This window comes from Nerophis ophidion, linkage group LG06 (assembly GCF_033978795.1).
Source record: "Nerophis ophidion isolate RoL-2023_Sa linkage group LG06, RoL_Noph_v1.0, whole genome shotgun sequence".
NCBI classification, from domain to species: domain Eukaryota; kingdom Metazoa; phylum Chordata; class Actinopteri; order Syngnathiformes; family Syngnathidae; genus Nerophis; species Nerophis ophidion.
The window spans coordinates 63,770,243-63,782,503 of NC_084616.1; the positions used below are offsets into that span (position 1 = coordinate 63,770,243).

The 12,261-nt window shown below is 40.2% G+C and overlaps 1 protein-coding gene across 1 annotated transcript in view; it reads left to right on the forward strand.

The window, feature by feature from the left end:
• The window catches only part of col9a3 (collagen, type IX, alpha 3), a 15,203-nt gene continuing 2,942 nt past the window's right edge, over nt 1–12,261 (forward strand). Inside the window, exons 1-27 of the mRNA XM_061904552.1 lie at nt 1–217; nt 1,349–1,417; nt 3,792–3,827; nt 4,550–4,621; nt 4,751–4,804; nt 7,445–7,480; nt 7,594–7,617; nt 7,749–7,802; nt 8,171–8,224; nt 8,306–8,347; nt 8,431–8,487; nt 8,556–8,609; nt 8,708–8,761; nt 9,673–9,726; nt 9,835–9,888; nt 10,013–10,066; nt 10,144–10,197; nt 10,280–10,333; nt 10,420–10,473; nt 10,566–10,610; nt 10,695–10,748; nt 10,855–10,908; nt 11,160–11,213; nt 11,291–11,362; nt 11,647–11,682; nt 11,861–11,905; nt 11,986–12,018. Coding sequence (XP_061760536.1) covers nt 152–217; nt 1,349–1,417; nt 3,792–3,827; nt 4,550–4,621; nt 4,751–4,804; nt 7,445–7,480; nt 7,594–7,617; nt 7,749–7,802; nt 8,171–8,224; nt 8,306–8,347; nt 8,431–8,487; nt 8,556–8,609; nt 8,708–8,761; nt 9,673–9,726; nt 9,835–9,888; nt 10,013–10,066; nt 10,144–10,197; nt 10,280–10,333; nt 10,420–10,473; nt 10,566–10,610; nt 10,695–10,748; nt 10,855–10,908; nt 11,160–11,213; nt 11,291–11,362; nt 11,647–11,682; nt 11,861–11,905; nt 11,986–12,018 — 1,389 coding nt within the window. The 5' untranslated portion in view covers nt 1–151. The remainder of the gene's footprint in view (nt 218–1,348; nt 1,418–3,791; nt 3,828–4,549; nt 4,622–4,750; nt 4,805–7,444; nt 7,481–7,593; nt 7,618–7,748; nt 7,803–8,170; nt 8,225–8,305; nt 8,348–8,430; nt 8,488–8,555; nt 8,610–8,707; nt 8,762–9,672; nt 9,727–9,834; nt 9,889–10,012; nt 10,067–10,143; nt 10,198–10,279; nt 10,334–10,419; nt 10,474–10,565; nt 10,611–10,694; nt 10,749–10,854; nt 10,909–11,159; nt 11,214–11,290; nt 11,363–11,646; nt 11,683–11,860; nt 11,906–11,985; nt 12,019–12,261) is intronic.

Sequence of the window (12,261 nt, forward strand, 5' to 3'; positions counted from 1 at the left end):
GGTCTGGGAGCCAAGAGGACGTCATTCAGGAGCTGCGCGCCTTCAGGTGAACGAACTTCGACGGAGAGTAGCAGGCGGGAGCGAGCGAGGACCGGCGGCTTGGATTTGACCTTTTCCGCCTCAAAACCCGCTTCGAGAGGGCGAGCTGACGATGACCACCTTCTCGGCTCTGTGGGTGCTCTTACTGTGCCAGCTTTTCACATCCTGCTCCGGACAGGTGAGGTGCCACCATTGGCGTCCATGTTCTCTTTGGAGCGTCCTCCAGAAGTGTGTAGAGCGGGAAAGTTGACGATGAGGACACCAGACTGTGTTGTATAGCTGCTAATTGCTCAATTAATAATCACCTGTCATAGTTGTATGTGTCATTGTGAGGCTCTGTTTCTCGTTCAATGGACCTTTTACAGCTGGCAGGGTTTGTCAGCAACCTGAGGAATGCACTCATGGAGCACACAAAAGCCACCTCTGTTCATTCAGTACACTCCTTGTGCAAATCCTCACTAAATTTGGTCATTTTTATCCAAAATTTGTCAATGTTGTATGTAAAATGTTTTATGTATACATTTTCTACCACTTGTCCCTTATATACACATTAGGTAAAGAAAAAACACAAGAGGCTATATCATCCCTACAAGCCTGTTTTGCTGGTTTCCCTACTCATCAGGCATGTAGGGATGATATAGCCTCTTGTGTTTTTTTCTGACCCTACATATATTCCGCTCTACCCCTGTATTAAGCACTATATAACGGATAAACCGCAGAAACCTTGACTATATGAATATATATATATGTATATATATATATATTTATGTGTCTTAATTGGATTATCCAGAGAATAGTGCTCGATACCGTGGTAGAGCGCAATATGTATGTGTGGGGAAAAATCACAAGACTACTTCATCTCTACAGAACTGTTTCATGAGGGGTTCCCTCAATCATCAGGAGATTTAAAAAACTCTCTCTCTCGCTATATATATATATATATATATATATATATATATATATATAATGTATGTGTGGGAAAAAATCACAAGACTATTTCACCTCTACAGAACTGTTCATGAAGGGTTCCCTCATTCATTAGGAGTGAACCCCTCAAGAAACAGTTCTGTAGAGATAAAATAGTCTTGTGATTTTTTCCCCACACATACATATTTTGCGCTCTACCAAGGTATCGAGCACTATTCTCTGGATAATCTAATTAAGACATATATATATATATATATATATATTTATATATAACGATGCAAGTGTCTACCTGAACCTGAAAAATTACAACTTTTTCTCGCTGTTATGATGTATAAATAATAAAATACTCCACATATTTCATTTATATTTGTTTGTATTGCAGAGGCCAGGCCCCCGAGGAGCCGTTGGCCTGCAAGGGCCGCCAGGGCCCCCTGGACGGGACGGCACCGATGTGAGTTGACTCAGCGCATGCATGAACACTTGTTAGACCTTTAGCAACATCTCTAAGCAGTTTATCTTTAAATATGCCCCAGTAAGCCGGAATTGTTTTTAGTTTTTGTCAACTTTAAGTCCATCCATCCATTTTCTACTGCCTATTCCCTTTGGGGTGACAGGGAGGCGCTGGTGCCTATCTCTGCTACAATCGGGCGGAAGGTGGGGTACACCCTGGACAAGTCGCCACCTCATCGCAGGGCCAACACAGATAGACAGACAACATTCACACTCACATTCACACACTAGGGCCAATTTAGTGTTGCCAATCAACCTATCCCCAGGTGCATGTCTTTGGAGGTGGGAGGAAGCCGGAGTACCCGGAGGGAACCCACGCATTCTCGAGGACATGCAAACTCCACACAGAAAGATCTCAAGCCCGGGATTGAACCCTGACTACTCAGGACCTTCGTATTGTGAGGCAGACGCACTAACCCCTCTACCACCGTGAAGCCCCAACTTTAAGTCAGAATATCAAAAATAACTGCAGCGTGTGTTTTCAGATATGGACATTAACATCATTTTGCATTCTCAACTTTATGACATATTTTCATGTTGTGTTCACACCTTTGCATGGTTTGCAGTCCTTTTTCTTATGGCCAGTTTGTTTTGTCACAGTGGCCCCTCCCTCTGCCCCACCCACAATTATTTGATACTGCTGACAATAGGCAGGTACATGCTAAGTTTAGTTGTTGGGCTCCATATGAGTACGCCAAATAATCATTTGATTAAAGTACAGTGTTGTATTGTCCTATGTTCAAACACAGTGTTACTGTTCAAATGGTGTCTAATGTTACAGTGGCCAAATACATTAAATATAATTGTAAAATAAAACCTCTGCCTTGTTTTAATGAATACTTAGGCCTACTATGTTACTGTATTTTAATCTTGGTCATTATGCTGTTTTTTTCTGAGGTGGTACTCGGTGAAAAAAATTAGAGGACCAGTGGTTTAGTGGATCTACAATAGGGCTCCAGCTCACGGTTATTTCAATAGTCAACTAGTCAGTGATTTTTTTCCCCCCGATTAATCGACAAATCAAACAATTATGGCTTATGATCTACTGGACACGATTGAGTTTGATGTTGAGTGCACAACTTGATTTTCACTAATTTTTAAAACCTATTAAAGTAGATTCAATTATAACAAAACAAACATAAATTACTGATAAACGAATGGTTTTACTTTATTACACAAATTATATATTCACAGTCTGTGCAGTAAACCTAGCCTCGTGGTTAGAGTGTCCGTCCGGAGATGGGTAGGTTGTGAGTTTAAACCCCGGCCGAGTCATACCAAAGACTATAAAAATGGGACCCATTACCTCCTTGTTTGGCACTCAGCATCAAGGGTTGGAATTGGGAGTTTAATCAGCTGCTGCTCACTGCTCTCCTCACCTCCTAGGGGGTGAACAAGGGGATGGGTCAAATACAGAGAATATTTTCACCACACCTAGTGTGTGTGTGTGTGTCTGTGTGTGTGACAATCATTGGTACTTTAACTTTTTAACATTCAGTGCAAAAATTATTCATATCAAGTCTTGTTGAGGGTATTCAGATGCAATTATTTACCTTTAAGGAATAAAAGTGTAAACATTAACATTCTTGGTAGGCTATCATTTAGGATTTATTAATTGACTAGTCAAAAATACCAAATCTTTATAATCAACGTTGTCCATTATTTTTACTAATAGTTGCAGCCCTAATCTAAAACATCAACACCATAATTGTCTTTCATGGTCAACTTATCTAATAGGTTGTATAAGATTGTGCTGTTTTGTCGCGTTCATTTACTGCTACTGTTAATTTGGTAAAGGTAGTGGACATTTGAATGTCTGAAAAGGAGTATGAAGCAAGCAGAGCTTATTTATTCACACTCCTTCTCCGTCTACAAGCAAATACTGATAGTTCCATGTTTATATATTAAATAATTTCTCTATTAAACTATTCTCCCACGTACATTAATGACTGGCACAGAGTTAGAGCAAACGTGGCTTTGTAAGGGAAAGTGAGAGTATTTTATTTGAAGATATGTTGGTGAAGGCACACAGAGGGTCTATTCATGCATTCCCCAGCTGTGTGAGACCATCCAGACTCACCTCACACCTCCTCCCTGTACCTTCAGCCCCCTCCTTCCAAACCAACGGAGGGGTTCATCCTGTGACCACTTTTAGCTGTGTTTGTTCTTCCCCCAAAGCTTGCAGAAACGTAACGTTATGTCCCACACACTAAGTCTTCTGTCACATTGAAATGATTTCTTGTCCTCTCTTCCAGATGTAAAGGAAGCGTATTCTTGTGTTCATGTGTCTCATAATGTATTCATCTTACCAACAGGGCAAGAATGGACCTCCTGGATTGCCAGGGAAAGCAGTAAGTATTCCCATTAATGAAACAAAAGACATGCTCACATTTCTGTACAAATTATCTATATATCTCTTGCTCTCTCTCTCTCTCTCTCTCTCTTTCTATCTCTATATATATATGTGAGTGTGTGTGTGTGTGTGTATATATACAGTATAAGTGTGTGTGTGTATATGCGTATTTTTATATATACATATACACACACACACATATATAAATATATATATATATACAGTACAGTACAGTACAGGCCAAAAGTTTGGACACACCTTCTCATTCAATGCATTTGTTTTCCTTTCGTGACTATTTACATTGTAGATTGTCACTGAAGGCATCAAAACTATGAATGAACACATGTGGAGTTAAGTACTTAACAAAAAAAGGTGAAACAACTGAAAACATGTTTTATATTCTAGTTTCTTCAAAATAGCCACCCTTTGCTTTGATTACAGTTTTGCACACTCTTAGCATTCTCTCTACGAGCTTCAAGAGGTAGCCACCTGAAAGGGATTTCACTTCACAGGTGTCATAGTTTTGATGCTATCACTGACAGTCGAGAAAATAAAGGAAATGCATTGAAATGAGAAGGTGTGTCCAAACGTTTGGCCTTTACTGTATATATTACTGTAGGTAACCTCCAAATCTCTCAATATGTTAAAGTCCAATAATACACAATAAATCAATATTAGTTATTTGTTTTTGGTTGATTGCTTTCCCTCTGGTTGTTACAGGGCCCAAAAGGGAAAGCAGGATTACCGGGAACCGCAGGAAAACCAGGCTTGCCAGGACTTCCAGGCGTGGATGTAAGTACCCAAATTCAGCACCCCACAGGTTTGATAACAAAGTGTTGTTTCTGGACTTGATCTGAATCACTTTTTGAGCAAATCACAACAACATCACATGTGATGTTTTGATATCCGTCTTTCATTCAGGGTCTGACAGGTCCTGACGGTCCCGCAGGGAAGGACGGACCTGCAGGGGAATCTGTAAGTGTGTAGTGTGTTGTTGACACACTTTATGGTTGAGTTCAGCTCGGTTACTGTGTATATCTGCAGGATGAAGGTAGGACGCCTGCATGCCCTCTGTCCAGCTACATTTGTCAAGCTGGCTCAGCCTCGTGGTGTGAACGCTTTTAATGAGGGATCGGAATAAGCTTTATTTCGGCTGCTTTGCTAATCCTGCATGGAATGCCATTTCCAACCCACCAGGCCCCCCTCACCCTTCTGGGAATACGAGCTGCTATTTACCAGCCACATTTTGTGTTTATACACAAATATAAGTGCAATAGAAATGAGCATTGGGATAAAAGACTGCTAATCCACTTTAACAAAATCAAAGACCCACAGCATCTCCAGCTTTTGTAGCCAAACTGAGGATGTTTGTTCAAAATCACTTGCTCACACTACACACCATGCACATTTTGCGCAAGCAAAACATCTGTACACAAAAATAGTTTTTATTCGTCTTCCCATTTGTTGGTGTTGTTCAAGGTAATCTCCTATCTGCCTGTGTGGTTAGCCTTGCATAATGAGGAATGCAGTAAATGTGTTAAGTGTAACATCACTGTGATTATTTGGTCACACAAACAATAGTTGGGGGGTAAATAAAGAGTAAGGGGTTGGGAAAAGTGGAAAGTAAGTAAGTGGGTGGATAGTTTCAGGTGCAGTATAGCATAATTTCAGGCATTTACCATTTAAGTGTGAACAATGATTTTTTTAAAAAAACTGCCATTAGTAACTAGTGATATTAGTAATAGCATGCACATATGTATGCCCAAGGGAATGTTACATTTTCACTGGGCTGGGTTTTTTGTGTACATACATGGTTCCTGATGAATGTTCTTATCAAATCAAATAATATGTTATTTATATAGCCCTTTTCATACACAGTCAAGTGTGCTTTACACAAAAAAAGGAAACGAGACGAAAACACATACAGACACACAAACACAGCACGATTGAAAATAACAAAACAAGGCATGGCACTGAGGATTGAGGAAAAACGTCACCTTTGAGGCATCCACACTGGATAATAACTACAATTACACCATCAAAATAGTAGTATAAAACATATGATGGAATATATTTAAAATTAAATTACAAATAGTACATTAATAAGTAAATGAAAATTTAAACTTTGAGAAAATATTAGTATTAGTAATACAATACATAATAAAAGTAAAGAATAATAATAACAAACATAAGAGTTTATTATGACAAATAATAAACCTGATTAAAAAGGTGTGTTTTAATAGTCTTTTTAAAAAAATTGTATTTCAACAGTCTTTGCATTCCTGAGGCTTTCCGGTAGTTTCTTTCACAGGTGAGGGCCATAGTGGCTAAATGGCGCTTCACCTTGGGTCTTTGTTCCGATATTTGGTAAAGATAGAAATTTTGTGCCAGAGGACCTCAGGAGCCGCGAAGTTGGAAAGGGTAAAAACAGGTCAGATAGATAAAAAGGCGCAGGGCCATTAAGAAATTTAAAAGCTAACAATACAACTTTAAAATCAACCCTGAAGCAGACGGGGAGCCAGTGCAGTGACTTTAAAACTGGTGTAATATGCTCCCACCCTCTGGTCCTGGTCAGCACACCTGCAGCTGTGTTTTGTGATCACTGAAGACTTCTGATATTCTTTTTGGGAAAGCCAGAGAGCAGAGTGTTAATAGTCTAAACAACAGGAAATAAAAGCATGCATTAGAACCTCCAAGATGGCCTGATTGAGACTATGTTGTGAAGATAATAAACCAAAAGTTTGTATTATTTTTTAAATGTGGGATAAAGTTAGCTTGGAGCCAATAATCACACACAGATTTTTTTATAGCTTGTGTTGATTTAAAATCTTGTAATTTTGATCAACATTTCTCCCTCTGGCCTTCAGAACCTATAACTAAAACCTCTTTTTTTCCCCGGTTGAGCTGTAGGAAATTCACTGCCCAAAATGCAATTAAAAAAGTTATGTATTATTAGGAGACACAGCAATGTACATTTGTGTGTCTTTAACGTAACTGTGGAAACTGATGCGTGTCTCCTAAGGACCTCCCCAAATGGCAGCATATGAAGATTAAAATGAATAGGACCTAGAATTGAGCCTTCTGGAACCCCACATCATATTCAATGGGTTCTTGAGGAACATGCATGCATACAACACATCTCTCTGTAAGATAATAGAGGAATGTAATATTATTTCAAGTCCATCAAATGAGAGATTTGAGAAATTAGAGTCAACTTTATTGTGATTATGAACAGTTCAGGCATACAGTCCTTGAAATGCAGACACTCACACCTCTGTTATTTTCAGTGATTTACTCATCCTGAGTATTTGTAAGATAACAGAGCATCAGTCAGTTACATCTCCATGCATTAATAATCAATAAGACACGTTAATTCGACCCACTATTTATGGACAAACAAAAATCACAGCACTGACAACAATAGCCATCTCCATGCATTAATAATCAACAAGACATGTTAATTCGACCCACTATTGATGGACGAACAAAAATCACAGCACTGACAACAATAGTCAGAATATATATTACACAATTTCTTGCGATTTTTCAGCTTTCTATCGTATCGCTGTCTGGTATCTGAGAGACGGATTGTCACCTTTGCTTGTATCTCCACAGGGAGAATCCGGACCTCCTGGGCCACCTGGACCTCCTGTAAGTAGGCCAACATGCTGTTGAACATCAACCAAGCCCCAAGATGGCATACACATGCTCGCCCCTTTTAAAGCAGGACTTTGTCCTAGTAATACGTCTTGTATTTTTCGTAGGGCAGAGGGAGATCAGGAGCTCCTGTGAGTATAAAAATGTTTATTATTGTTGTCATGTGCAGGGAGTTATTTTTATGAATCTACTTACCATATGTAGCACTACATTAAAATAAACTCTCAATCGATCACACTTTTTTCCTGTCCCTTATTTTTAGGGTTTACCCGGAACTAATGGCTTGGCAGGTGGAGTCGGACCTCAGGGAGCCGTGGTGAGTGTTATCAATTAGACCTGCCATCAGAAACGGATCATGTAATGTTCGTTCATAAAATGCCATATATTTCAATGCACTTGCCATGCAGACAAACCCTTAACTGCCGTTCTTGTGTCATGAGTTCAATAAAAAAATACTTTTAGAGGATGAGGATAAAGATAATTTGCTTGCATTTGAGTGCTAACCCCACATAACGAATGCAGAATTGTGACATGAAGTGTAGTTTGGTAAAAGTTTAGAGTGTAGGTATAAAAGGTCAGATTGTTTCAAAGTTCATTCATTTGATTCTACACAGTACTAAGCTTGGAGAGGGAAGAAGCTAAAAACTGATGAAGATGCTCCTAATCCCTTTGCCTTTTTTTCAGGGGGCTGAAGGTCTTCCAGGACTTACTGGACCTCCTGGTCCTGATGGTCCACCTGTAAGTGCAGTCCTTATCAAATATGTAAAAACAGAACTGCAAGAGGGCAAACTATGTAAATACCATTGCTTGTTTTGTCAGGGTCTTCCTGGTACTCTCCACGATCTTAGCGGTGACTTATTGGTAAGATGCCAAAGATGCGCTTGAATGATGTGATGTGTTCTCTGCAGGATACATTTACTTACTCAGTGCTCGTTTGTTTACAGTGCCCTGCCATCTGCCCCCCTGGTCCTCCTGGTCCACCTGGGATGCCAGGATTTAAGGTGTCCATCGTAGTTCTGTTGTGAACACTTCCATATGTCTTTTTAATACACTGTAACTCTTCTTGTAGGGACACACCGGACATAAAGGAGACAAGGGAGAAGTTGGCAAAAACGGAGAGAAGGTGAGTGTCTGATTTAAGGAAGAGTGATCCTACGAGCAAGATATGGTGGTACTCTCATCTGGTGCTGGTATTGTATTAAGTGTCCAACTTGTCTGTAGGGCGACTCAGGACCTTCAGGTCCTGCTGGTTTTCCTGGGACAGTTGGCCTGCAGGTGAGGACATTTCAGAATTAAATTTTTTTTTGATTACCGTAATTTTAGGGCTCTTGAGCACACCGGTATTTAAGCTGCAAACACCAAAGTTTGAAGAAATAAATATGTTTACATATATGAGCCGCACCACACCATATATATATATATATTCACTCACACACACACACACACACACACACACACACCGGCAAGAAATATTTTGTAAATGTTTATTTACACACTTAATTGTTTCTAAAGGGTGCCTATCATGAAAGTAAAAAGGCTGATCAAACAAAATAGAAGTCCTTGCCATGGAACCACTAGCTGCGGCAGCTAGCTCTCCAACCAGATAAACGGACTCAATAACTCCGCGCTGATATTTTTGTGAATTTGTGAAACTGGAACCATCCAAAAAAAATGCCATTGTAAGTTAATGTTACTAACACAGACATTTATAAATGTTTTAGCATATTTGTGAATGCCAAAGACGCTGGCTTAATTACATTACAATAGCACATACAATTATGCATAAAAATACTCGTACCGACATCACACATGGGACAGTTTAGTAAGCATGCATTGTTTTATTTATTTAGTAAAACTTACAAACATTGCTTGGAGTGATGCTTCGATTAGAGACCCTGTGGAAGTACATTGTCAATCTGCAGCACCAGCAGTGAGCGAGTTTGTCCAAAAGATGGCGCCATAGCAAAAACAATAACACACCTTTTCAGTGTCTCTGTCAGTGTAATATGAAAAGTATTTGTTGAGTACAAAACATTATGGCTGTTAGCGAAGAAAAATCCATAAATTGATAGCATCCTTTTAAAAAAACACAGGGTTCAAAGCGTTGGAAAAAAGTAGTGGCTTATAGGCCGGCAAATACGGTACTTCTTGCCTCTTTTCTAATTATCTTTGGTAATGTTTTTCAGGGACCGCGTGGTCTAAGAGGTTTGCCAGGTCCAATGGGATCTGTGGGAGACAGAGTAAGCAACTGCACTAATTCAACTTTATTTGGAGTTCAAACCTTTTCGATTGCGCGTAAAAGATAGTCTGCTCCCTTCACTGCTCCTTATACTCTTGTTTGTTTGCAGGGTCTACCGGGATTCAGAGGCAAACATGGCATCGCCGGCATCATTGGGAAGACAGTGAGTGTCTTCTTGTCTCAGAAACATCTCAAAAAAAGTCTTGACATTTGGATAGAAACGAGAGCAGAATGCAACTCTGGTCCCATCAATGAATAGCTGTTTGTGTTTTATCTGATTTTTCCAGGGTGACACTGGAGAAAGGGGTCCCCAGGGATTCAGAGGTCCCAAAGGAGAAATTGTAAGTAAATACAATTGGAGTTTGGAGGCTCTGCAAGTGTCACATATCAAATTGAGTTTGCATTTTGAATTAAACAGGGTAAAATTGGTCCTAAAGGAGCAATTGGAGGAGCAGGGCCCAAAGGGGAGCCTGTAAGTTACCACACGTGAAAATATACTCTTACAATGATCCCAATCAAATAAAGCGTATTGAAGTGAATTAATGTCCTCATAGGGCATTCCTGGCCGAGATGGCAAAGATGGCACACCAGGGATGGATGGCGAAAAGGTAAGTGTTCGTTTCAGGCTGGTATGTTTGCTCTACACCGCCTCATTAAGCCCCACCTCACAGTCACAGTTTGTGTCTTTGAATAGGGTGACGCCGGGAACCATGGGGTAGTTGGAGAGAAAGGACCAAATGGACTTCCTGTGAGTTCTAACAATACACTTGTGTCTCCTCGGTCTAATCGTTGTTAACAGCAATATATGTAAGCTCAAAAATTATTTTATCAAATTCATAGGGTTTACAAGGAAAGGCTGGTGCCAAAGGATCCAAAGGAGGAATTGTAAGTTTCACATGATAATGGCCTACGAGACTGAGGCATTAAGAAGCACAATGTGGGACTTACTACCCTATTCCATTACACCAGGGTGATTCTGGGAAGACTGGGGAGACAGGACCCTCTGGAGAACCAGGTATTCCTGTATGTATCCGGTGGGCGTCTGGGTTATTATTAAATGAACTCCTGCTAAAGACATTTCGGTACAATGTGAGTACTGACGTATTAACTGTCTTATGTCTCCCCGCAGGGGGAAATTGGCATCCCAGGAGAGAGAGGCATAGCAGGACCCAGAGGAGTGGCTGTGAGTTTGTGGTGATGACGCACAACATGCACATGCTCATTGACATTTTAGATACAAAAGACTCTTATAAAAGTGAATTGAGAAGATGTTCCATTCAAGAAGCAAAGTGGAAATATGTCAAACTGAATCTATTAAATATAAAAGGTGGAATTCATAGTCAATGAAGAATGGAATAATTTTGCTTACAAAATGTGATTGCTCTAATGTTACTACTAGGCACTTCTTACCAAAATCAACAATTTCCCTTTCAGGGAGGCATTGGACCTGCTGGTAACCCAGGACCTCAGGGAGTAAAAGGCTTCCAGGTCAGCGCAAACGATTTTCTTCTGTTGCGGTTATCGTTGTCATAAGCAGTCATTTGAAAGAGTTGTATGTGTTGCAGGGCATAAATGGAGCTTTGGGGGATCCAGGTCTTCCTGGTCCAACTGGAATTCGTGGAGAGTTGGGAGAAAGGGTGAGTAAGACTCGCCTGATTACAAGACACGCGTCTTGGGAATCTCATAAAGTCTCTTTGGAGACAAATGAGCAGGTCATCTAGACTGTGAGAGTGGAATGAAGTAGAAATGTTGCCCGGCGAGAGTTCAGACTCTAAGTGGTCTCCAGTCCAGAAAGGCAGAACAAAGATTGTCCTTATATCACTGCTCACTGGCATCCTACCTGCCCACCTCACCCCCTTACCCCCCTGCACAAATGTCTCAACATTGCTCTCATTTATGTTCTCTTTTTTCAACCTCAAAGGGGCCAGTGGGAGCCTCAGGAGCCAAAGGAGACATGGTAAATATTTGAAAGTTAAAGCCAAGGTCTAATGTTTCATTCATTATTTGAGCTATTTGTGCACTCAAACAGTGCAGCCATTGTCTTTATGCTGTTTTGTGGCAGTTAGAAGCATAATTTCTGAGGTGAACAGTAATAAAATACAAATATAATTTGTGTTGCTATGCTGAAATTGTAGGGCGTAGCAGGAAGTGATGGTTTACCTGGAGAGAATGGAGAACCTGTAAGTGTTAATAAAATCAAATGTTTGCCATGTTATCCTTAGTATGACTCGTTTGTTGACATTATATTCTTTATTTCCAGGGTCATTTTGGACCGGTTGGACAAAAAGGAGAGGTGAGCTTCTTTTGTTTGCTTCTATAAATTTTGGTGCTGGTATAGAATTGATGATAGTCTCTGTGTTGAGGTCTTTGTTTCCGTGCTTACATTCATAGCCAGTGCACATGCTGCCTCACATTCCAAGTTTAATGGGATTAATTGGAGGCAGGCATAGTTTTTTTTCAGCATCACTTGCTGCTTAATTGCAGTATGAAGGTGCAACACAATTTGTGGAATTAGAAGCTCCATTTTGTAAAACTC